Genomic DNA, 26,066 nt, shown 5'->3' on the forward strand with positions numbered 1-26,066 from the left:
ATGGAATTTGTTTCTCAAGCTTCCATTCTGTTTGGCTGGGGTCAGTCTTGGGGTTTTCTTGCTAGTCTGTGGGGTTGCAATATGCTTCTGGGATTTTACATGTTCCCCGGTGGTGGCAGTGGGAGAAGGAGCGGGACTGGGACCCTCTGGTTATCCGGGCACTGTGGGTGGTGCCTTTGTTGGCTTCTAGGCCATGAATGGAAAATTTGCTAAGGCTGTGTTTGTCCCATCTAATCTGCTGTCCACCCAGTCATGGGCTTGCACTGGGGTCGGGCATAGGCAACAGCTCTCTCCTTTTCCCCACTCAAATTGGGGAAGGAGCAGGGATCTATCTCTTTTTTCTTTCGTTTGTTTTTTAAATTTACTTTTTTAATAGAGAGTATAGTCTCACTGTTTGAAATATGTATGTGTTTATATATGTATATATATATATATATATATATACCCACACCCTTTGCTGTTGAGTCGATTCCGACTCACAGCAACCCCATAGGACAGAAAAAAACTGCCCCATAGGTTTCCAAGGAGTGGCTGGTGGACTTGAACTGCTGACCTTTGGTCAGCAGCTGTAGCTCTTAACCACTGCACCATCAGGGCTCCGTTTGAAGTATACCAAAAACCAAACCCACTGCCGTTGAGTTGATTCCGACTCATAACAACCCTATAGAAAAGAGTAGAACTGCCCCATAGAGTTTCCAAGGAGCGCCTAGCGCATTCGAACTGCTGAGCCCTTGGTTAGCAGCCATAGCACTTAACCACTACACCACCAGGGTTTCCATTTGAAGTAACACCAGGGTTTCCATTTGAAGTATAGAAGACATATAATCAAAGTCTCCTGTCTTAGTTATCTAGTGCTGCTGTAACAGAAGTACCACAAGCAGATGGCTTCAACAAACAAAAGTTTATTCACTCAAAGCCTAGTAGAAGTCTAAATTCAGGGTGTTAGCTCCAGGGGAAGGCTTTCTCTGTTGACTCTGGAGGAAGGTTCTTGTCATCAATCTCCCCCTGGACTAGGAGCTTCTCCGCACAGGAATCCTGGGTCCAAAGGATGCACTCTGCTCCTGGTGCTTCTTTCTTGGTGGCACGAGGTCCCTCCACTCTCTGCTCGCTTCCCTTTCCTTTTATCTCTTGTAAGATAAAAGGTGATGCAGGCCACACCCTAGAGAAACTCAGTTTACATTGGATCAGGGACGTGACCTTAGTAAGGGTGTAACAATCCCACCCTAACCCTCTTTAACATAAAATTACAATCACAAAATGGAGGATAACCCCACAACACTGGAAATCATGGCCTAACCAACTTTACACATATTTCTGGGGGACGCAATTCAATCCATGACCTCTTTCTTCCCTCCTTGTCCTCTATCTGCCGGGTTCCTGCCTCCCCTAGGATAAACAGCTTTGAAATATCACTTATATACCATAAAGTCCTTCTATTTCAAGTGTACAATTCAACGTTTTTTAGTATATTTACAGAGTTGTGCAACCATCGTCATATCTAATTTTAGAATATTTTTGTCACCCTAAAAAGAAACTTTGTCACTCTTCATTCCTTCTTGCTCTTCTCTCTGAAACCCTGGGCAACCACTGATCCTCTTCCTGTGTCTATAGGTTTGCCTATTCTGGACATTTCATAGAAATGGTATCATGCAACATGTAGCGTTTTCACTTAGCATAAGGTTTTTGGAGTTTGTCATGCTGCGGCTTATATCAATACCTATTCATTTTTAATGCCAAACAACATCCCATTGTGAACCATCTTTTGTTTATCCATTCATCAACTGATAGACGTCTGGATTGTTCCACTTTTGGGCTATTATAAATAATGCTGCCATGAACTTTGTGTAGATACCTAGGAGCGGAATTTCTGGGTCATATGGTAACTCTGTGTTTAACTTGTTTAACATTTTGAGGAACTGCCCAACTGTTTCCCAAAGTGACTGCTCCATTTTGTATTCCCACTAGCAACGTAGGAGAATTCCAATTCTTCCACGTTCTCACCAACACTTGTTATTTTCATTAAAGCCATCCTGCTGAGTTTGAAGTGGCACCTCACTGTGGTTTTGATTTGCATTTCCCTAATGACTAATGATGTTGACCATCTTTTCATGTGCTTACTGGCCATATATGTATATCCTTTTTGGAGAAATGTCTGTTCAAGTCCTTTGCCCATTTTTAAAAAATAATATTTTGTGTTTTCTGTGACGGTTCACAAAGCAGTTTAGGTTCCCATTCAACAATTTCTACACAAGATGTTCAGTGACATTGTTTACATTTTTCACAATGTGTGAACATTATTTCCATTCTGATTGTTCCATTTCCATTAATCCAGTTTCTCTGCCCCCTTACATTCTCATCTTTGTTTTAAAGTAGGCGTTGATCGTTTGGTCTCATACAGTGATTTTTTAAAGGAGCACAATACTCATGGGTGGTAATGGTAATTTTTTGAGATATTTGTTATTCAGCTACAAGGTGACTTCAGGGGTTATTTTTGTTTCAAGAGTATCTCAGGACAATAGTCTCGAGGAGTCTGTCAGTCTCAACTAGTCCAGTAAGTCTTTTCTTTTTCTTTAGGAATTTGAGGTTCTGTTCCACATTTTTCTCCCATTCAGTCAGGGTCCATCTATTGTGGCCCTGATTAGAACAGTTGGTAGTGGGAGATGGGCACCATCTAGTTCTTCTGGTCTCAGGGTAGATGAGGCTGCGGTTCATGTAGACTAGTTTTCCTGTAGACTAGTTTCTTCTTTGAGCCTTTGGTTTCCTTCTTTCTCTTTTGCTCTGGGCAAGTAGAGACTACTAGTTGTATCTTAGATGGCCACTCACGAGTGTTTAAGACCCCAGACACTACTTGCCAAACCAAAATGTAGAACATAACTTTATGAACTATACTATGCCAATTGACTGAGATGTCCCATGAGATTATGGTCCTAATCCTTCAAACCCAGAAATCCAATCCTGTGAAGTGTTTGGTTACGTCTGGGAAGTATCTGTAACCATGCCCCTTATATAACATGAATATATGTACAGTCATATAGATGCATATATGTATACACGTGTATACACCTATATATACGTACATATATACATACCTATTCACATATATGGAGCCTTGGTGGCACAGTGGTTAAGTGTTATGGCTGCTAACCAAAGCGGCCAGCAGTTTGAATCCACCAGCTGCTCCATGGAAATGCTATGGGGCAGTTCTACTCTGTCCTATAGTTTCACTGTGAGTTGGAATCAACTCGACAGCAATGGGTTTCTTTTTTTTGTTTATTTACATATATGCCTATATACATCCATATATACCCATGCATATATTTTTGGGTTGTTTTTGTTGTTCAAAATGATACATGTCATAGCAATTACCAACCAGTCCTTTTTGTGTGTGTACTTTTTAGTAACATTGTTTACTTTTGTCAAGCTGTGTATACTTCATCGTCATTTAGTGTTACCTTTCCCATCAACAAAAATAACAGCTGTCTAGTATCTATAGCCCCCACATGTCTGTCAGTTTGTCGTACTGTGGGGGTTTGCATGTTGATGTGATGCTGGAAGCTATGCCAGTGGCATTCAAATACCAGTAGGGTCACCCATGGCAGACAGGTTTCAGCTGAGCTTCCAGACTAAAACAGACTAGAAAGAAGGATCTGGTGAACACTAATGACTAAAAGGCCAGACGAGTGTGGAAGGATATCAAGGGCGTCTTACATGAAGAAAGCAAGAGGTCATTAAAAAGACAGGAAAGAAAGAAAAGACCAAAATGGCTGCCTGAAGAGACTCTGAAACTTGCTCTTGAACACAGAGTAGCTAAAGCAAAAGAAAGAAATGATGAAGTAAAAGAGTTGAACAGAAGATTTGAAAGGGCAGCTCAGGAAGACAAAGTAAAGTATTATAATGACATGTGCAAAGACCTGGAGATGGAAAACCAAAAGGGAGGAACACACTCTGCGTTTCTCAAGCTTAAAGAACTGAAGAAAAAAATTGAGTCTAAAGTTTCAATATTGAAGGATTCCATGGGGAAAATATTAAATAACTCAGAAAGCATCAAAAGAAGATGGGAGGAATACAGGGCCACTATACCAAAAAGAATTGGTTGATGTTCAACCATCTCAGGAGGTACCATATGATCATGAACCAATGATACTGAAGGATGAAGTCCAACCTACACTGAATGCATTGGCAAAAAACAAGGCTCCAGGAATTGACGGAATACCAACTGAGATGTTTCAACAAACAGATGCTGCACTGGAATTATTCACTCATCTATGCTAAGAATTTGGAAGACAGTTACCTGGCCAACTGACTGCAAGAAATCCATATTTATGCCTATTCCCAAGAAAGGTGATCCCACCGAATGTGTAAATTATTGAACAATACCATTATTATCACATGCAAGCAAAATTTTGCTGAAGATCATTCACAAGTGGCTGCAGCAGTATATCGACAGGGAACTGCTAGAAATTCAAGCCAAATTCAGAAGAGGATGTGGAACCAGCGATATCATTGCTGATGTCAGATGGATCCTGGCTGAAATCAGAGAATACCAGAAAGATGTTTACCTGTATCATATTGACTATGCAAAGGCATTTGACTTTGTGGATCATAACAAATTATGAATAACATTTTGAAGAATGGAAATTCCAGAACACTTAATTGTGCTCATGAGGAACCTTTACATAGATCAAGAGGCAGTTGTTCAGACAGAACAAGGGGATACTGTGTGGTTTAAAGTCAGGAAGGGAGTGCGTTAGGGTTGTATCCTTTCACCATACCTATTCAATCTGTGTGCTGAGCCAATAATCCAAGAAGCTGGACTATATCAAGGATGGGGCATCAGGATTGGAGGAAGACTCATTAACAACCTGCATTATGCAGATGACACAACCTTGCTTGCTGAAAGTGAAGAGGACTTAAAGGACTTGCTGATGAAGATCAAAGACCACAGCCTTCAGCATGGATTACACCTCAACATAAAGAAAACAAAAATCCTCACAAGTGGACCAATACGTAACATCATGATAAACAGAGAAAAGATTGAAGTTGTCAAGGATTTCATTTTACTTGGATCCACAATCAACACCCATGGAAGCAGTAGTCAAGAAATCAAAAGACGCATTACATTGGGCAAATGGGCTGCAAAAGACCTCTTTAAAGTGTTGAAAAGCAAAGACGCCACCTTGAAGACTAAGGTGCACCTGACCCAAGCCATGGTGTTTTCAGTCGCCTCCTATACGCGTGAAACCTGGGCAATGAATAAGGAAGACTGAAGAATTGATGCCTTTGAATTGTGGTGTTGGAAAAGAACATTGAGTATACCACGGACTGCCAAAAGAACGAACAGATCTGTCTTGGAATGCTCCTTAGAAGCAAGGATGGCGAGACTACATCTCACATACTTTGGACATGTTGTTCAGGAGGGATCAGTCCCTGGAAAAGGACATCATGCTTGGTAAAGTAGAGGGTCAGTGAAAAAGAGGAAGGAAGATCTTCAATGAGATGAACTGACACACTGGCTGCAACAATGGGTTTAAGCATAACAACAATGTGAGAATGGCACAGGACCGGGCAGTGTTTTGTTCTGTTGTACGTCGGGTTGCTATGAGTCAGAACCAGCTTGATGGCACCTAACGACAACAACAACAATATCTGTAGAGTGAATCTCCCTCAGCCCCCCATCTCCGGTAACCACTAATGAATTTATCTTAACCACTGCATCACCAGGGCTCCTAATGAACATTAGTTTCTGTATATTTACTTGTTCATGTCATTCATAAAAGTGAGAGCATACAATGTTTTTTTCTGATTGACTTATTTTGCCCAATATAATGTCCTCCGGGTTCACCCATGTTCCAAGACGTTTTGGGAACTTGTTTTCCTTTATCACTGAGTAGTATTCCATTGTATATGTGTACCACGCTTTACTTATCCATTCATCTGTTGATGGGCACTTAAGTTGTTTCCATCTTTTTGCTGTTGTGAATAGTGCTGCAATGAACGTAGGTGTGCATATGTCTGTTCATGTCACTTCTATTAGATCCCTAGGGTATATACCTAGGAGTAGAATTGTTGGGTCATATGGAAGCTCTACCTCTAGTTTTTTGAGGAATCTCCAGACTGTTTTTTTACAATATCTATACATTTTGCACTTCCGCCAGTAATGGATAAGGATTCTAATTTCTCCACATCCCCTGCAACACTTGTTATTTTCCGTTTTTTTAATCTTGGCTATCCTAGTCAGAGTGAAATGATATCTCATGTGGTTTGGATTTGCATTTCTCTGATGGCCAATGACACTGAGGATCTTTTCATGTGGCTGATGGCCATTTGAATATCTTCTTTTGTGATGTGTCTGTTCATGTCCTTTGCCCAGTTTTTGATTGGGTTGTCTTTTTGTTGTTAAGTTGTAAAAGATTTTTATGTATATTTTAGATATTAAACCCTTATCAGGTATATCATTCCCAAAGGTTTTTTTTCCAGTCTGTAGGTTGTCTTTACTCTTTTGATAAAGTCTTTCAATGAACATAACTATTTAACTTTTATGAGGTCCCGATTACCTATTTTGTTTTTCTGTTGCTTGTCTATTCATTGCTGTGTTTGATAATCTATCATGGAGGGGGGGTCTTTTGCTCATTTTTTAATTGGGTCATTTGTCTTTTCATTACTGAGTTGGAAGAGTTCTTTATATACTGTGGATTCAAGTCCCTTATTGAATATATGGTTTGCAAATATTTTCTCTGGCTCTGGATTGTCTTTTCATTTTTTTGATAGTGTCCTTTGAAACACAAAAGCTTTTTAATTTTGACGAGATCCAATTTATCAGCCATTCTGTTTTTATCGCTTGTGCATTTGGTTCTACTGCTTAATCCCAAATAATGAAGATTTCTTCTGTGTTTTCTTCTAAGAGTTTGGTAGTTTTAGTTCTTTCATTTAGATTTATCATTCCTTTTGAGCTAATTTTTTGTGTATGGTATGGGGTAGGGATCCAAATTGATTCTGTCATGGATATCCAGTTGTCCTAACACTATCTGTGGAAAAGATTATTCTTTCCCTCATTGAATTATCTCGGTACCCTTATAGAAAGTCAATTGATCATAAATGCATTGGCTTATTTCTTGTCTCTCAGTTCCCTTCCATAGATTTGTATGTCTGTCCTTATGCCAGTACCATGCAGCTTGATTGCTGCCACTTTGTAATAAGTTTTAGGATTGGGAAATATAAGTCCTTCAACAGTGTTTTTTGCTGAGATTGTTTTGACTATTTGGAGTTCTTTGCATTTGCATGTGAGTTTTAGGATCATCTTGTCAATTTCTACAAAGATGATAGCTGGGATTCTGATGGGGATTGCACTGAGTCTGTAGATCAACTTGGGGAGTATTGCCATCTTAGCACTATTAAGTCTTCTGGTCCGTGAACATGTGATGTTATTCTATTTATTTAAATCTTCTTTAATTTCTTTCAACATTTTCTAGCTTTCAGATTATAAATTTTGAGCTTCTTTTGCAGGAGGTGGACTGCTTTTGGTTCAACAAGTTTTACCGAGCACAGGTGTGTGCAAGGTATTTGGTCACATATGAGCGTTTATTAAGTGCCTCTTGTATGCCTGGTATTATGGCAGGTACTGGGTTCAGAGATAAACGAGTGTTCCAGACAGTGTATGGAAGCGGAATGGCTACAGCCCAAAATGTCAAATTACAAAACAAGAAACCACACAGGTCATGACTGCTCAGGCCACATGATCAGCAAGGAAGGCTCATGTGAGGCAGCTCAGAGGAAGGGGACATGGCCAAGGGCTGGTGGCCAGGCAGGTGTGACGGCACATGTCTTAGGAAAATTATGATCCCTGAGTTCAGGTCCTGGGAGCAGTTCCCAGGCCTGGAATGATAATTTGATGCTACTGTAATTATTATTAATAATTATTAATGTATGTTGTTAGCTATGGTGACCCCATGCACAATGGAACAAAACACTGCACAGTCTTGTTCCATTCCCATGATCAGTTGCAGATTGGACCGTTGTGATCCACAGGATTTTCACTGGCTGATTTTCGGCAGTAGATTGCCAGGCCTTTCTTCCTTAGCCGTGTCTTAGTCTGGAAGCTCCGCTGAAGCCTGTGCAGCATCATAGTAACATGCGGACTCCACTGACTGGCAGGTGGAGGCTGCACATGAGGTGTATCAGGAACCAAACCTGGGTCTCCCACGTGGAGGGTGAGAATTCTACCGCAGAACCACCAATGCCTCGATATATAACTATTACATATTGTTATAAAATAATTATTATTAATCCATTATATTTTACGCTATTTATATCACATTAACAACCATTTGTCAGCCATGTCTTGGATCAGTTACACACTTGGCATATTCACAGCTGTGGGAAAACCTGCAAGGGAAAGCTATAATTCCTATTTTACAGATAAGGAAAACTGAGGTCTGGCGTGGCCCAGGCCCCTTTCCGAGGTGACTTGGTTGCCACCATAGGCATTCACTGAACTGTGGCAAATCATTTTCAAAACGAGATAAAGGATGCAAAAATTACAATAGTTGGAACTGTCCCCATTTTCAAACAGAAAAACTGAGAAAGTGACTGGACTGGTTCTCCCAGGATGAAATTAAGTTCTTCCAACTTTATAGCCAGCATAGAAATGGTCGGTTCACAACCCTGAGAATCTCTAAAAGTTAGTGTACATAGGTGGGGACTGGCAGGGGCAAGTCAGAGAGCGTTTTTCAATATTTCAAAAAGGCCTGGTGAGAAATCACAAATGAGAATAGAAAGCTGCCTTCTTCTTCTTTTAGTCCTCCCACCAGTCCCACTCCTCCTTTCCTTCCCCCTACCTCTCCCTTCCCTCCTCCCCTTGCTCCTTCTCCTCTTCCTTCTTCTTCTCTCTGATTAAAAAGTGCTTGGTGTGTGGTCGTTGTCTCTTCCTGTGTGTCTGCCCCAGTTCCATCTCTTCACATGGTACCCTCTTGGCCCCACAAGTGATCACCCAGTTCCCAGCCTGGCACTGGCGGACATTTGTAATCAGTGTTTTCTGGAAGAGCAAATAAGAGAGTCTTCCTATCTATGACAGTTTTACTCTCCTTTCTCTTCAAGTCACAGCTAAAAGTGTTCATCGCAAAACTGTAAAGAGCAAGAGTGAGGAGGCAGCACTTCTGCCTTTCCCTGCTCCTTTTTTACCTCTCATGGGGGTTCAGCTCATCTGGTGGGAATTGGCCCTTTTGTTCTTGACCCCCTGCTGTGGAATAGGCCTTCCTGGCCCTGGGTTGCAGTCTGTTCTGCAATTGGTCTATTTTACTCACCTTGCAGGGATTAGTCAGTTTACTAGTCAGAAAGTTGGTGTGTAAAAGCACCCAGTAGAATGGAGTGGCTTGAAGTCCACCGAGGCTGTTGGTGCATTCATGGTTCTGCTGGGGTGGCCATGCCCTAAAATTGATAAGGAGCTTACTTACACAAGAAGCCAACCCCACAGAGGTTTTGAGAGAGGAGGAAGGAACCTCAAGACCAAGAATAGACTGAACCACAGTGCTTTGGACCTGGGGCTCCTACATGGAGAATCTCCTAAAAGAACTGTAACACAGGTTAAGGGCTGTTAACACTGAGGATTGCAAGAGGCCCAGGAGAGCCCTGGAACCAGAGCTAGCAGTGAGAGGCTCAGAAGGGGCCCAGCAGGACAGCTGGTGGCTGAGAGGCCCAGAAGAGGCCTGGTGGCAGAGCTGGAGGACTGAACAGGCTGTCTATAAGCTGTCCCAGTTAGCAGTGAAAAGACCTGACAGCAAAGAGAGGCCTGAACAGCTAAAAGAAGCCTGCATGGCTGAGAGAGGGCCTTCACGACTGAGACAGCTGCTACACTGACTATGAGCTGTGCCCGTTAGCAGCAGAGAGGCTGACAGCAGAGAGGGCTGATGGCAGAGGGCTGATGGCAGACAGCAGCTGAGAGAGCTGTCCTGGTTGGAAGGTATTCTTCACTGAGGAAGGGAGGAATGTGCTCCCCCACTTCAGGGGAGACTTCCAAAATTTGCCTATGTGCTTCCTGATCCTGATCCAAAGTCATTCCTGTTACTTTCAAGTTGATTCTGAGTTGAAGTCTATTACTTCCCTAATAAACTGCATAACTATGTATGAGAGCTCTGTGTAGCCATTCCAATGAATCATCCAGCCCAGCAGAGAAGTAGAGAGTGCTGTGGGGGAAATGGCGGTGTCAGAAATGGTAAAGAAGTCGGAGAGTGGAGGTATGTCTGACCTCCACCTCATAGGAACCAGATTTGTGCTAATCCTGATTCTTATCCCACAGGAGTTTAGGCGATGCCTTGTGCTGCTTTATGGCTGGTGTCAGGACTGGTATTCATTGCAATGGTTCCTGACTCATGGAAGCATGGAATTTTGGAAGCAAATGAACTGGCATGGGATGAGAAACTTTTGATTCTGGGATGGTTATTTTGGTTCCTGCTATCTGTAATGGTTAAAAGAAAAGTAAGAGATGTTATGTTACAGCAGTGAACAGGAAAGCTGCATCTAGAGTGGCTTGGGTGAAAGCCTACCAGGTTAAACAAGATGATGATGGGGGGCCAGGGTCTTTTGGTTTGAACCACCCAGAGATCAAGGCCATATGCTCACAAATGAGTAAGATAGTCAAAAGGTGGAAAACAGAAGATAAAACTAGAATGTTTAAAAAGGTTACGTAGTTATCTGAACATACTATGAATATTATTAGTCTGACTACCTGCTATATGTATGAATGTATGATGGAAATGAATATTGGGTATTGTTAAAAAAAAAACAGAGTGTGTAACTCCACCCTTCAGGCAATACTTGATTGAATACACTAAAAAAGAAAATAGTAAATGCGGCTTATGCCAAAAGCCAATGAGATCAGAAGATATGTATTTGAGACAATTACGTTGGCTACTTTTTGTGTGTGTGCTTCAGGTGAAGGTTTACAGTACAATTGAGTTTATCGTTCAAAAATTTATACACAAATTGCTTCATGACATTGGTTGCAATCTCTGCAATGTGTCAGCACGCTCCCCCTTTTCTTTTATACCCCGGGTTCCCCCATGTCCATTCATCCAGTTTTCCTGTCCCTTCCTGCCCTCTTGTCTTTACTTTTGGGTAGGTGTTGCCTATTTGGTCTCGTATACTTGATTGATCTAAGAAGCACATTCCTCACATGTGTTATTGTTTGTTTTATAGACTTATTTAATCTTTGACTGAAAGGTGAACTTCTGGAGTAGTTTCAATTCTGAGTTAGAAGGGTGTCTGGGGGCCATAGTCTTGGGAGTTCCTCCAGTCTCTGTCAGACCAGTAAGTCTGGTCTTTTTTGTGAATTTGAATTTTGTTCATGTGGCCCATTAGTCTTGTGAACTAATATTTTTCTTGTGTCTGGTTTTCTTCATTCTTCTTTGCTCTGGACAGAATGTATCTTAGATGGCTACTCACAAGCTTTTGAAAAGACCCTAGATGCTACTCTCCAAAGTTGGATGTAGAACATTTTCTTTATAAATTATCTTATGCCAATTGACCTAGATGTCCCCTGAGACCATGGTCGCCAGCCTCAGCCTCAGTACCTCGGTCCCTCAAGGCATTTGGATGTGTCTAGGAAACTTCTATGACTGTGTCCCCTCTGTGCTCTACTATACATATAAATATATGTGTTGTACATAAAAATATGTATGTAAAAATATCCACAGCATAGCCTATATGTGTCCATGGGTTTACTATTATATGCCCACCTTCTCGTATTCAGCATATGTATCTGTCTGTGTATCTGCTTGTAAGTTATTACTTGTTTTTACTGTTGTTGTATATGCTATTTACTATGGTTGCCCTTTCTTTTTTTTAATTCCTGTGTTCCTCTAAGTGTCTTCCTTTGCCTTGGTAAAGTTGTGCTGACTTCTCCTATATTGTATATTGTCTTTCCCTTCACCAAAGTTAACATTTGTCTACTATCTATTTAGTGATTCCCATCCCCCCCACCTCAGCTCTCCCTCTTAACCATCAAAGATTGTTTCTTTCTGAGTCCAAACTTTTCTTGAGTTTTTATAATAGTGTTCTCACACTATATTTGTCCTTTTGTGATTGACTTATTTCACTCATCATAATGCCCTCCAGATTCATGTGTTGTGAGATGTTTCATGGATTCATTATTTTTCTTTATCCCATGGTATTTATTCCATTGTGTGTATGTACCATAGTTTATTTATCCATTCATCTATTGATAGACCCTTAGGTTGTTTCCATCTTTGTGCTATCGTGGATAATGCTGCAGTGAACATGGGTGTGCATATGTCTATTCGTGGTTGGCAATTCTTTTCTTTCAGGGTTTTATATATGTCATCCCATTGCTTTATTGCCTGCATGGTCTCTGTTGAAAGATCAGAGTTTAGTCTTATTGGAGTTGCTTTGTAGGTGATATTTTGTTTTTCCCAAGCTGCTCTCAGAGTTCTTTCTTTATCTTTGTACTTGGAAAGTTTGAATATGATCTGTCTTGGTGACTTTCTTTTGGGGTCTATCCTCTATGGGGTTTGTTAAGCTTCTTGGATGGCAAAGTTTTCTTTCCACAAATCTTCAACAATTCTCTCTGTGCTTTTTTTTTTTGTCTACTCATGTTCTGGGATTCCCATCATGAATAAATTATTCCTCTTCGTAGTGTCCACATAACTCAGGCTTTCTTCATTTTTTTTTTTCATTCTTTTTTCTGATTGTTCCTCAAAAAAATGTCATCAAGGGATTTGTCCTCTATTTCTCTAATTCTTTCTTCCATTGTTTCAATTCTACTTCTATGTCCTTCCATTGAGTTATGTATTTCTGATATTGTTAATTTTCTGGATTTCTAGTTGCCTTTTTTGTATGATTTCTAATTGTCTATTTAATTTGTCATTTTGTTCTTGTATTGTTTTCCTGAAATTTTCTAGGGTTTTGTCTGTGTGTTTCCTTGATCTCTTTGAGGACTCCTACATATGAGCCTTTCGAATTCCTTATCAGGTGATTCCATTACCATCTCTTCCTCAGGAAGGTTTTCTGCCCTTTATTTTGGTCATTTGGTTGAGCCATCTTGTCTTGTCTCTTTATATGATTTGGTATTGTCTGCTGTTTCCGAGGCCTTAAGGCATTATTTTATTTATTTATAATTTTTTGGTCTGTTTTGATTTACCAGGGTGGGCAGGTCTGGCATGCTTTTGTGATTGCTTGTCTGGTGGCACAGGAGCATTCACTTCCTGCCCCCAGTTGGACAGGACTAGAGCAGGCAAGGTGAGCACTTGTCACTGTCCACTCTACATGTGAGATGGCTGTTGGTATATAGAGCAGACGCTATTCGATGGTAAGGGGATGCTCACAGTCATTCAGCAGGTGGGCAGGTGATGAGCAAGGAGCAAGACAGGTGTCTGGGGGGCTCTGAGGCACTCCTTCTGTTGGGGGGGCAGAGGAGTCAGCTGGGTGTGCGCAGATGCTCTTCCCAGTGGAGGAGGGGCAAGGCAGTCTCCTAGGGGACATGCAGACACTCTGATGGGCGAGAGGTGGGATGGGCAACTTGGGGTTGTGCGAGTGCTCTCTCCAGCAGGGAAGGGACAGGGCCGGCAGCTGGACAGGCACATTCTATGGTGGGGGAGGGGCAGGGAGATTTACTGGGGGTTGTGCAGGCATTCTCTCTGGCAGGGGAGGGATGGGGCTGGAGATTGGTGGTTGCACAGGCAACCTACAGGAGGCAACCTCTAGGAGAGGCAGCGTGGTCTGCCTGGGGATGCATAGGCACACCCTCATGGTGGAAGGAGAGAGAAAGAGAGAAAAAAAGAAGGATTCATCTATTGCTCCTTGCTTGCCACCCACCCTTCTGGTGAGGTACCACCACTGGACAGTTGCCCTTTCTCTGGGTCCTGGCTCTCTCCCTGTTCTGTATATGCTGTACTTTCCCTCCTTAGCTCCAGTTCATGTCCTGCTCACCTTGCTTCACCCCAGATATGTTGACACAGTTTATCTGTCCCCTGTTGGGAGTTCCACGATGTTGTCTTCCTGTGCTGTTCACCCAGGGTCACTCCTGGCTTTGCCTCAAAATACCCTGCTGTGCCAGGCTGTCTGGCAGGGCACCTCTGCTCCATATCCCCCCCCCCCGTTTGCTGCTGTTTTCAGTTTCTTTTTCTAATTGGTGTTCAGTCTAATTCTATATCCTTTCATTTGATGCTCAGGGTTCCAGGGTTGTCATCTGTATCTGTTTCACTTTGTTTCACAGGTCTTTGCTGTAGAGGGATGGCATGCCATCTGACTAGGCTGCCATCTTGAATCCTTTCAATTACATTGGTCTTTAATTGAGAGTACCATGATGATTGAAGACTCAATTCTAAAGAGCTGCTTGGTGAATGAACAGTAAAAGGATGTCCATTAGGTCATAGCCCTATGGAATCTGAAGGGTGCTATGGAATAGGACATGTCAGTGCCCATCAGAAGAACAACCTTCTGGGGCTGGAAGTTAATGAAAGAGAGTGAGTAGATAGCCTGGTATGCTCACTTGAGATTACTACATGTGTCCATGAGCTGAGTGAAAGTAGGGTAGGTGCAGCTGTGAAGAGATGGGCTAAGCTTGGACATGTTCCTCTGTCATCTGTTGACTGCCTAGGTGGCTAGAGATGAGAGAGAGAAAAGGGGATGGCTGGTCTGAAGTGCAGGGAGTTGTATGGGCTCCCCAGCCCATGGCTGGTACCCATTGACATAGCCCCAGGTGAATGAGGATGACATAACCTGGCCTGAGGTGAAGGGGAAAGAGAGAGAAATTTTTGATGCTCTAAAATTGGCATAGAGAACAGGATTTGCTGTGATTTGGAGGCTTGCCCTGGACAGGGCTTTGCTGATGGACACAGATGTTCAGAATGCTAACTGGAACAAAAGATTCTTCAGACCAAGGAACATGCTTGTCTCCTCAGAGTACTGATTTGGTAGGAATGAGCAATTTAAACATTGGTTATCCAAAATAGGGGGAGTTAAAGGGGCATGAAGTGGTTGGCTTACATGCTTTCGTGAGTGTGCTTACACTCAAAATGAGAGAGAAAAGCTAGGATCGCTACTGATGGGTAGGGTGGGGAAGATGCTTATATGACTATTGTAAGTAATGATTGCTAAACAGAGGCTATTGTAATTGTGAAAAATGTAATTGTAGAAGCTGTAACTGTGAAAGAGTGGACTAAGGGGGAGGTACATGCTAGGTTAGACCAGTACAGCGGCCAAACCTAATGTCCCCTAAAAGGTCTGGTATACTGATACCTCAGGAGAATCTTAGAGCAAGGGATGTGGTAGTCTCTTAGGCCAACAATCCCAGATGCCAGAGGAAGTGAAGCTGAGATGATACCACTTGGACAACCTGACCAGATCAGATGGACACCAGACCTATGTGACTGGTCCCTGAGTGACTGCACCCTGAGGGGAGTTTTTGCCCTACCCACCAAAAAAAATCCACTGCCGTCGAGTCGATTCCGATTCATAGCGACCCTATAGGACAGAGTAGAACTGCCCCATAGAGTTTCCAAGGAGCGCCTGGCAGATTCAAACTGTCGACCTTTTGGTTAGTAGCCATAGCACTTAACCATTACGCTACCAGGGTTTCCTTTTGCCCTACGGATAGACTAATAGTTAATGACTGATTTGGACTGGTAAAATGTGTGAGGAGGGAGAAATAATTCTCCAAATCTTAAGTATGTCTAAGAATCCATGGCCAAAATGGCCAGAGAATGGCCTGCAGTGCAATAGGTTTCTCTTATATATGGCCTTTCTGGCCCTGAGCCACAGTCTTCCCTATGATGAGTCTATTTTACTCACCTTGCAGGAATTAGTCAGTTTACTAGTTGGAATGGTGGTATATAAAACCACCCAATAGGATTGAGTGACTTGTGGTCCATTGAGGGGACTGGTCAGTTCATGGTCCTATTGGGAGGGCCACATCTTGAAATTGACAAGGAATTTTTTTATGTTAGCCACCAACCTCACAGAGGTTTTGAGAGGGGAGGAAGGAACCTCAAGACCAAGAAGAGCCTGGAGCGGAGAGTTTTGAACCTGGGGTTCCTACACAGGGAACCTCCTAAAAGAGCTGTAATATGGGTCAAGAGCTGAAAACACTGAAGATGGCAAGAGGCCTAGCATCAGAGCTGGAGAGCTGAGAGCCCCAGAAGGGGCCCAGCAGCAGAGCTGGAGGGATGAGAGGACCTGAACAGCTGGGCAGGCTGCTATCCTGGCTATGAGGCCTGACAGCAGGGGAGGCCTGTATGACTGAGAGAAACCTGCATGGCTGAGACAGGGCTTGCACGGCTAAGAGAGGGCTTGCATGGCTTAACAGAGGGCCTGCATGGCTGAGAGGGCTGCTACACTGACTGTAAGCTGGGCCATTTAGCAGCAGAGAGGCCAACGGCAGAGAGGCTGATGGCAGAGAGGCCTGACTCCAGTAAGCAGTTAAGAGAGCTGAGTATGCTGCTACACTAGCCATAAGTTGGGCCAGTTTGCAGCAGAGAGCCCTGATGGCAGAGAGGGATGACGGCAGAGAAGCCTGATGGCAGAGAGCAGCTAAGAGAACTGTCCGGGTTGGAAGCTGTTCATTGAAAGGAAAGGAATGTGCTCCCCACTTCAGGGGAGCCTTCCAGACATTGCCTATGTGCTTCCTGATCCTGATCCTGAGTTGTTCCTGTTACTTCCAAGTTGAACCTGATCCCAAGTTGTAGCCTGTTATTTCCCTAACAAACCACGTAACTGTGAGTCATGGTCTGAGAGTTCTGTGTGGCCATTGCAATGAATTATCAAACCCAGCAAATAAGTAGAGAGTGCCATGGGGGAAATGGTGGTGTCAGAAAGGGTGAAGAAGTTGGAGAGTGGAGGTATGTCTGATTTTCAACTCATAGGAACCACTTTTGTGCTGATCCTGATTCTTATCATTCAGGAATTTAGGTGATTTCTGATGGTGCTTTACACCCCCGCCCCCATCCAGACCTCGGTCAGCACAGCATTCCACATCACAAGCAATGGCCATATTAATAAGGGCAATAACTCAGGGGGTTAAGCCTTTATCAATGTGCTTAGCCTCATACTAAGTACTTGTTCTGCATGTAATTCTCTCAATGACCCAATGAAGTAAGCAAAAAGCATGCCCATTTTATAGGTGAGAACATTGGGTTTTGAAGAGGTAAAGTGACCCACCCAAGGTCACAGCCAGAGAACACTGGACCTGGGCACACAGTCCAGTGGTTCCCAGGACTGCCACCCAATGGCATCACGAGGCCCCCCCCGCAAAGATTCTCAGAATACAATAAGCTTGCACTGCTATTTCTTGACTTCTCAAGTCTAGGCATCATATATTGATTTCCTGCTTTCTAAGATGAGAATTTACACTTACATCACCTTCTACACACACAGCTTCCTCTCCACCCCGCCCCAACAAAGTCAGAGCAAAGCTTGTGCTTATATGTGTGTAGACTGTGAGCGATTTCAATGCAGGACATGGGACCCACAAGCCTAACTAAGGCAGAAGTGATGGTGGGAGTACCCAGTGGACATTACACCCAGATCTCCAGCATATCTGTCCCCTAGAGACACCTTTAGGGTTTTCTGGAGAATTCATAAAGAAATGAAATGGTCTCTGACTCCTCTAGCTGCCCTAGACTGAGCTCTTGGCTGCTAATAAGTTTGCCCCGAAGTGTGAAATCCTCTGCAGTTTTTCTCTCCTTTCTTCTTCCTCTCACTTGTAAATCCAATTTTTTACCTTTGTTCATGGACAAGTGTCTGAGGGCTGTCTCCCCTCACATGAGTGAGTAAATTGTTTTCTCCTAGAGATAATTCAATGTCTCCGAGTTATTCGTTAACAATTTTCACGTTTTGATGATGACATAAATATTGTTCACAGCCCAGCTATACATGTACAATGATTACATTTCTTGTTCACCTCTTTAGTGTTCCTGGAGCTGAGGATGGCTTAGTTTTCTATACACGTACCAATAGTTTATCCCCAGCTCTGTGACAGAGCAGTTGTACCCCTCTCAGTGTGGTCAAACCCACTTACTTATCTATGTTTCCATGTTTTCATTGGAAACATCCTTCCAAGTCTTCTATTTTAGCCAGGATAGGAGGCCTTTCTAGGCCTATAAGCAACTGTCACTGCAGGCTTCCTTCACCACCATTTGGGAATTTCCACCTTCACTTCTCTGCTGAGATGGACCCTGTTTGTCTTCCTTTTTTTTGTTTGTTTACTCCCTAGTTTTGATGGAGTGCATACTCCAGTAGCTTCTTAAGAGATGTTGCATGGAAGAAAAAAACTTTCAAACCATGCTTGACTGATAATGTATAGTGTTCCAGACAAAAATAATTTTCTGTCGCATTGATCAATGGAACAAAGTCAAAACCCTGATATAAATCCATCCACCTATGGTCAGCTGATCTTTGACAAAGGTCCAAAGTCCATTAAATGAGGAAAAGGCAGTTTTTTAACAAGTGGTGATAGCAAAACTGGATGTCTATCTGTAAAAAAAAAATGAAACAGGACCCATAACTTGCACCATATACAAAAACTAATTCGAAATGGATCAAAGACCTAAATATAAAACCTAAAATCGTAAAGATCATGGAAGAAAAAATAATGTCAATGCTAAAAACTCAGTGCCCTCAAAGAGGCCCTAATATGCAGCATAAACAGGATACAAAACAATACTAACAATACACAAACACCAGAAGATAAGCTAGATAACTGGGATCTTCTAAAAATTAAACACTTATGCTCATCAAAAGACTTCACCAAAAGAATAAAAAGAGAACTTACAGACTGGAAAAAATTTCTGGCGATGACATATCCGACAAAGATCTAATCTCTAAAACCTATAAGAAAGTTCAACACCTCTACAATGAAAAGACAAATAATCCATTTAAAAATGGGCAAAGGATATGAACAGGCACTTCACCAAAGAAGACATTCAGGTGGCTAACAGACACATGAGGAAATGCTCGCAATCACTAGCCATTAGAGAAATGCAAATCAAAACTACAATGAAATACCATCTCACCCCAACATTACTAGCACTAAAAACAAAACAAAAGAAAAATAGAAAATAACAAATGTTGGAGAGGCTGTAGGGAGATTGGACTTCTTATGCACTGCTGGTGGGAATGCTAAAGGGTACAACCAATTTGGAAAATGGTATGGCACTTCCTTAAAAAGCTAGAAACAGAAATACCATATAATCGAACAATTCCACTCCTAGGAATATATCCTAGAGAAATAAGGGCCATCACACGAATAGACATATGCGCACTCATGTTCACTGCAGCATTATTCACAAAGGCAAAAAATGGAAACAACCTAAGTGCCCATCAACAGATGAATGGATAAACTGTAGTACATACACATGATGGAATAGTACACAACACGAAGGAACAATGATGAATCTGTGAACATCTCACAACATGGATAAATCTGGAGGGTATTATGCTGAGTGAAATAAGTCAATCACAAACGGACAAATACTCTATGAGACCACTATTATAAAAATTCATGAAAAGGTTTATATGCAGAAAGAAACAATTTTTGATGGTTATGAGGGAGGGAAGGCATAGGAAGGGAAATATACTAACTAGACAGTAGATAAATGATAACTTTTGTGAAGGGTCAGGACAGTACACAATACTGGGAAAGTCAGCACAACTTGACCAAGGCAAGATCATGAAAGCTTCATAGGCACATCCAAACTCCCTGAGGAATGGAGTTACTGGGCTGAGGGCTGGGGACCATGGTCTTGGGGGACATCTAGCTGAATTGGCATAACATAGTTTATAAAGAATATGTTCTACATCCTACTTTGGTCAGATGCATCTCGGGTCTTAAAAGCTTGTGAGTGGCCATCTAAGATACATTTACTTGTCCCACCCCATCTGAAGCAAAGAAGAATGAAGAAAACCAAAGACAAGGCAAGATTAGTCCAAAGGACTAATGGACCACAACTACCACAACCCCCACCAGACTGAATCCAACACAACTAGATGATGCCCAGCTACCACAACTGACTGTTCTGACAGGAATCACAATAGAGGGTTCCGGACAGAGAGGGAGAAAAATGTAGAACAAAATTCAAACTCACAAAAAAAGACCAGACTTACTGGTCTGACAGCCTGAGAGTATGGCCCACAGACACTCTTTTAACTCAGTATTGAAGTCACTCCTGAAGTTCACCCTTCAGCCAAAGATTAGACAGGCCTGTAAAACAAACAATAACACAGGTAGTTCAACCATATATACGAGACTAAATGGCCACACCAGCCCAAAAGCAAACACTAGAAGGCAAGAAGGAACAGGAAAACTGGATGAATGGAAATGGGGAACCTGAGGTCAAGAAGCAGAGAGTGTTGCCACATAGCAGCGTTGGCAACCAGTGTCACAAAATATTTGTATATTAATTGTTTAATGATAAACTAATTTGCTCCATAAACTTTTACCAAAAGCACAATAAAAAATATTTTTCTGTATTTTTCTATAATTTTCTTATTTTTTACCATAAATGTAAAGACATTGTTCTACTTCCTTGTCACTTCCAATACTGCTTTTCAGCTGTCCGCTGATTTCCTAACCCACAAAGTTTCATGGGTAGCTTGTTTATTCTCAAGAAGATTTTAGAATCTTCTCTTAATTTCTGATTTTCCTAAATTTCATGATGATTAGTGAAAATTCATTGCGCTGGATACTTGATTGGCCTTTTCTACCTGGAAGCTCATGTTCTTCAAACCTATTCTCTCTAAGACTCCTATTAGGCAACTGTTGGATTTCCTGAACTGATTCCATAATTTTCCTCTCTTTTCTGTCCTATTTTCTGGGAAACTTCTTCAATTTCATCTTCCAATCCTTCGACTAATGTTTTTACTCTATTACATTTTTAACTTCCAAAAATTTTTGTTCTAGGAATTTTTTTTTAATAGTACACTGTTTTGTTTCTTTAAATCCAGGATGTAATCAAGATTCACACATTAAATTTGATTGTCATGTTTCTTTGTTGTTGTTGTTAGTTGCCAGCCAGTTGATTCCAACTGACGATGACCCCACGTGTAGAACTGCTCCATAGGGTTTTCAAGGCTGTGGCCTTTTGGAAGCAGATCACTAGGTCTATCTTCTGAGGTACCTCTGGGTGGGTTTGAACTGCCAACCTTTTGGTTAGTAGTCAAGGGTTTAACCACCTGTGCTACCCAGGGACTCCTAACCGAACCAAACAAAACCCATTGCCGTCGAGTCAATTCTAACTCATAGCAACCCTATAGGACAGAGTAGAACTGCCCCATAGAGTTTCCAAGGCGCTCCTGGTGGATTTCAACTGCCAACCTTTTGGTTAGCAGCTGTAGCTCTTAACCACTATGCCACGCCCATTTCCAGGGACTCCTAGTGCACTGTTCTTTTATGAGTGGAAAATCTTATCTTTCTGAGGCAATTGATTGTTGCTGTGGTTACTTAAGTTTTCTTCTGTCCCCTGCATTGTCTCTGTTGGCTCCAAGTGCTTTTCTTCTGCTCATTTGGTTTGCGTGTCCTCTTTCATGCTACTGGTGTTCTTCCTTTGGCTGATGGTTCATAATTAAGACAGAGGCACTAACAGTTAGTTGAAGCTCTGGGTAAATAGGTGGGTTGTTAGTGTATAAGCTTTGCTCAGGGCTGATCAGGCAAGGATTTGGCCATCTTGTTGAGAGGAACTCCCCCAGTCAGTGCCTGTAAGTCTTTTCCTTTGGACCAGTAAGTAGAGTCTGGATTTCCTGCCAGCTGGGGAGTGCGGAGGGAGGTGTTTTAACAACATGGCCTCAAGCACCCCTTCTGTAGACAGCTGGGGTGAGAGTGGTGGTGATGATGGAGGTGGTGGTGATGGTGGCGAGGGTGGGAGGGGGAACCTGACCATTTGGGAGGAAGAATTTTCGTATAAGCCCCCTCTTTTCAAGAAGGACCCTTAAGCTGGGCCTGAGGAGACTCCCAGTCTTCAGCTTGCATGGGGAGGGGCTGCCACCTGGCTGGGGCTGGGATTCAAGTTGGAGTCAAGCCCTCTTTATACAGATTTCCAAATAATCCTCCTTTCACAGCCTCGCCCCGTCCCACCCTACCTTCAGAGATACTTGTTGCCTCCAATTCCAAAGACTTTCTGGGGTTCTTGTCTCCGCTCCCCCCGCCCCGTCCCCGTGTGGGCATCAAAGTAGAGAAATCCTAGGCTGAAGTCAGTTACCTAGGTCCATCTGTCTTCTGTCAATCCTCTGCTGTGGCCACTTCTCCCATTTTCTTTATCCTTGAGGACAAATATCCTTCACTGTCAGGGAAGTAAAGAGAGTTCCAAGAGGCAAGTAAGACACATTCGTGTGTTTAAGCTGCCATGCTAAATGGGAAGCCACTTATCTTTTCTTGGCTTACTTCCACTGAAAGAATTAACAAACGCCTTGTGAAAACATTTAAAAGGAGAAGGTATTGGAGAAGCAAATGTCACTAAATCAGACAGGAAATTATAGAAGAGGTGATGCCTTCAAATCACGGGAGACTCACAGCAAGACAAAGCCAAAAGGCCAAGAAAACATCAACATGGATGAATCACAGGTTCCTCGTGGAGCAGAAGAAGCCAGATACCAAGTTCAAGAACAGCCAGTGCCAGCTTATGGTGACAAAAGTCAGAATAGTGGTTACCTCTGGCTGGGTATTGAATGGGAGGTGGCCCTGGGGAGTGTTCTAGGGTGTGGGAAACGTTCTGTATCTTCATGTGGGTAGTAGTTACACAGGTATATATATATATATATAAGTACAGATTCATCTAGCTGTACACTTAAGATCTGTGCACCTGATATACTTTATTATGTGTGTTTCATCCCACCACACAATATAAAAGGAAAGAAATTGGCATGTATTGAGTGCTTTTTGTATGCTAGGCACTGGCTAGGTCTGCATTTTATTATTATTCATTCATTTAATGAGCACCTACTAGGTTCTGTCTAGGTTCTGGGGATGCAGCAACTAACAAAAAAATAGACACCACCGCTGCCCGAAGGATGCTCACAGTTATCGGGGGAGATAAAAAAAAGATCAAATAATCACACACATAGAAGTAAAATGAGGTCAGGGACAAGTAAAGGACATTATCAGTCTGTAGAAGAGGGGACATGTCCTCATCTGAGGGAGAGTCAGAAAGGCTTCCCTGAAGAAGTGAAGCTTAAACTGAGACCTAAAGGATGAGGTGGAATTAACTAGTAGAGGAGGAGAAGGAAGAGCATTTTATGCAAAGGGAATAGCATCAGCAAAGTCCCTGTTTGGGAGGAGGTGTGGCACATTAAAGAGGGTGGAGAGCAGGGCCAAGTAGGGCATGAGTTGATATGAGAATGGAGTCTCATTTAACCCTCACAACAACCATTTCACAAATGGGAAACTGAGGCTCAGAGGGGTGAGGCAGTCATATCAGTTCACCCAGCAAGTATGGCTGAGGTTAGAATCTAGCTTTTCTTGGCTTCCCCTCTGCTCACTGAGACAGAGAGTTGGAATGTGAGCTGGAGAGGCCACCTGGGTTCCAGCCACAAACAAGAGGCTGGTTGCGGCTGCCCACCAGCTGCCGTCACAGCTTCCTGCCTCTTAGCCCTACAGGGTCCATGGATGGGAGTGGCCATGAGGCCCTGCCCCAAAGAGCACGACTGGGATCCCCTATTGACCGCCTGCATCTCCTGCAAACTCATCTGCAGCCGTCGGAGCCAAAACATCTGTGCAGACTTCTGCAGTGAGTTCTAGGACCTGAGCCCAGAGGATGGGATGGCTCCACTGCAGTTGGGTGGCTGTGGAGGGGTGGTGAATGAAGATGTACAATGTGGCACTTTTGTTTCCTCCTCCATCTTTCTGCTTTGGCCACACTGGCCTCCTTTCAGTTTCTCGAACATGATTCATTCTTTCCTGCTCAGGGCCTTTGCACATGCTGCTGGAATGCATTTCCCCATTCTTCTTTCTTTGGCTCCCTCCTACCTCCTACTTCAGGTCTCTGCCCAAATATTTCTTCTTTGCAGAGATCTTCTGTGACTACCCAATAGAAATTCAGCCTTTTTTGTCATGCTCTTATTTTTTAATTTTTTTTGAAATGTTTTATTATAGAAATTATCAAACATACTCAAGCATAGAGAGAAGAGCATGATAAACCCCTGTGCACCCATCACCAGCTGTGAAATCATAAAAATTCTGCTTTTCTATTCCTCAACGAGTTTTTTTTGCTTGTGTATTTTAAAACAAATCCATTCTATGGATATACCAAGTGGTAGAGCAAGAGACCACTCCAGTTTGTTTGGCTTTGAAGTCTGTGCTCTTAACCACTCTCCTACACTGCCTCTGAGATGTGTCCTTAAATTCCTGTGTTTGTCACATTTTTATAAATAGAGTCTTATTTTACTGACAAGGGAAACTTGCCCCATGAAAGTAAAAATATTCTGAGCCTTTTCATAAGGTGAATGATTGTCTCAAATCTATTTCTTTAATCACTCTTAAGGCAAGCCCTAAGGAAGTAGGATTGGGCCTTAATTTGCTTGGTTTCTGCTTCTTGCACCTGCCATTCTCATTTAATAATAAGACAGAAGAAAAACTATTAATGTGATCTTTCCCACCTGCCATTCAGCCCCTTCCTTGAAGTTGCCAAGGAGGATTCTGGTTTTTTCTTTACCACTCCTTATATTAATATAAAATATGTTTTTTCTTGATAGGTTTAAAAAATGCAGGTAAAGAACTTGAGTGACAATGTAATTAACCTAGATACCAATTTAAAGATAACTGGAAAATCCTTATACATTTGGAAACTAAGAAATGCCCTTTTAAATAATCTGGAGGCTAAAGAAGAAATAACAATGAAAAGTAAAATAACATTTTGGATTAAAAGTATTTAATTTATTAAAAAAATTTTACATATCAAAATGTGTGGGATGCAGCTAAAATAGTACTTAGAGGGCAATGTACAGCCTTAAATTTGGACTTGAATTACTCTGGAATTGCTTTTGGTAATTGAATTTTGATTATTAATTTTTTTAACTTTGATGCCTTTTGAGACCAGACCCACAGCTCCTACAATTCTTTGTCACCCATTAGCATCACTCATTTGTCTCCCAGAGTCACTCAGTTGCCACAAGGAGCCAGGCAGTTACTATGACCATCTCCTGAACACTTGCATCAGCTGTGCCACCATCTGTGGACAACACCCCAAGCAATGTGCACACTTCTGTGAGAACAAATTCAAGGAACGGAGCCTACTGAACCTTCCTCCACAGCTCCAAAGGCAGAGGACTGAGGAGGGTGAAGCCAAGCCGAACAACTCAGGAAGCTACCAGGGACCAGAGCCCAGAGGCTCGGAGGCAGGTTCAGGTAAGCTTCCTGAGGGTCTGTGGGTCAGAATGAGTGGGAGGTCAGGCCCCAGTCCTAAACAAGGAGGGGCTGCATGCAGGACAACCAGAGTTCAGGCACATGGCCAGGAACCAGGAAGCATCACAGGATATGAACAATGTAGGCAAAATTTTAGAAGTTTATGGGCATGAAGGAAGCAGAAAGAGAAAGGATGGGGGTTGGAGCCTTATAAAGAAGACTCCGAGGCAGAGTGAGTTCTCAAAGCACGAGGCAGCAAGACCCAAGCAGAACTGGCCTTGCTGTAGTCAGGGCACGAGACTAAGCTCATGTCTGCAGAGGATTTGGAGTTAAAGTCATAGGCCACAGAGGCTGCCTAAGAATAAGAAGGGAAAGACATTACTGAAGAGTTTGTAGTGGAGCTGGCCCTTTGCACATGGTAATAAGGGTGTCCTGGCCAACCGCTCTTGGCTCCCCTGCCTTGTTTCTCGGTGACAGAAAGGACCAGAGGGAGAGACCATGGGATCCAGGAACATTTGAGATGATATCTCCACTGCCTTCCGTCTGCTGGTGGAGAAGACAGGAGGCGTACAGCTCCTGGGAGGTTGGCTAGTTTATTTCCTTTACCTGTGATGCTCGCATGATCACACTGTTTCCGTGAGGCTAGGCCCCAATACCAGGACACCAAGAGATGGGCCCCATGTGCCCTGATACTAGAGGTTACCCAGCCACACGTCCCACTTGGCTAGAC

The 26,066-nt window shown here is 42.7% G+C and overlaps 1 protein-coding gene across 2 annotated transcripts in view; it reads left to right on the plus strand.

Annotated features, from left to right (window-relative positions):
* TNFRSF13B (TNF receptor superfamily member 13B) overlaps window positions 1–26,066 on the plus strand; it is a 33,634-nt gene that overhangs the window by 1,359 nt on the left and 6,209 nt on the right. The window contains exons 2-3 of one of the 2 annotated variants that reach the window (XM_049874780.1): window positions 23,586–23,723; window positions 25,088–25,339. In XM_049874780.1, coding sequence (XP_049730737.1) covers window positions 23,586–23,723; window positions 25,088–25,339 — 390 coding nt within the window. The remainder of the gene's footprint in view (window positions 1–23,585; window positions 23,724–25,087; window positions 25,340–26,066) is intronic. The other variant, XM_049874781.1, reaches the window with a different exon arrangement.

Source organism: Elephas maximus, chromosome 2 (genome assembly GCF_024166365.1).
Source record: "Elephas maximus indicus isolate mEleMax1 chromosome 2, mEleMax1 primary haplotype, whole genome shotgun sequence".
Classification (NCBI taxonomy): domain Eukaryota; kingdom Metazoa; phylum Chordata; class Mammalia; order Proboscidea; family Elephantidae; genus Elephas; species Elephas maximus.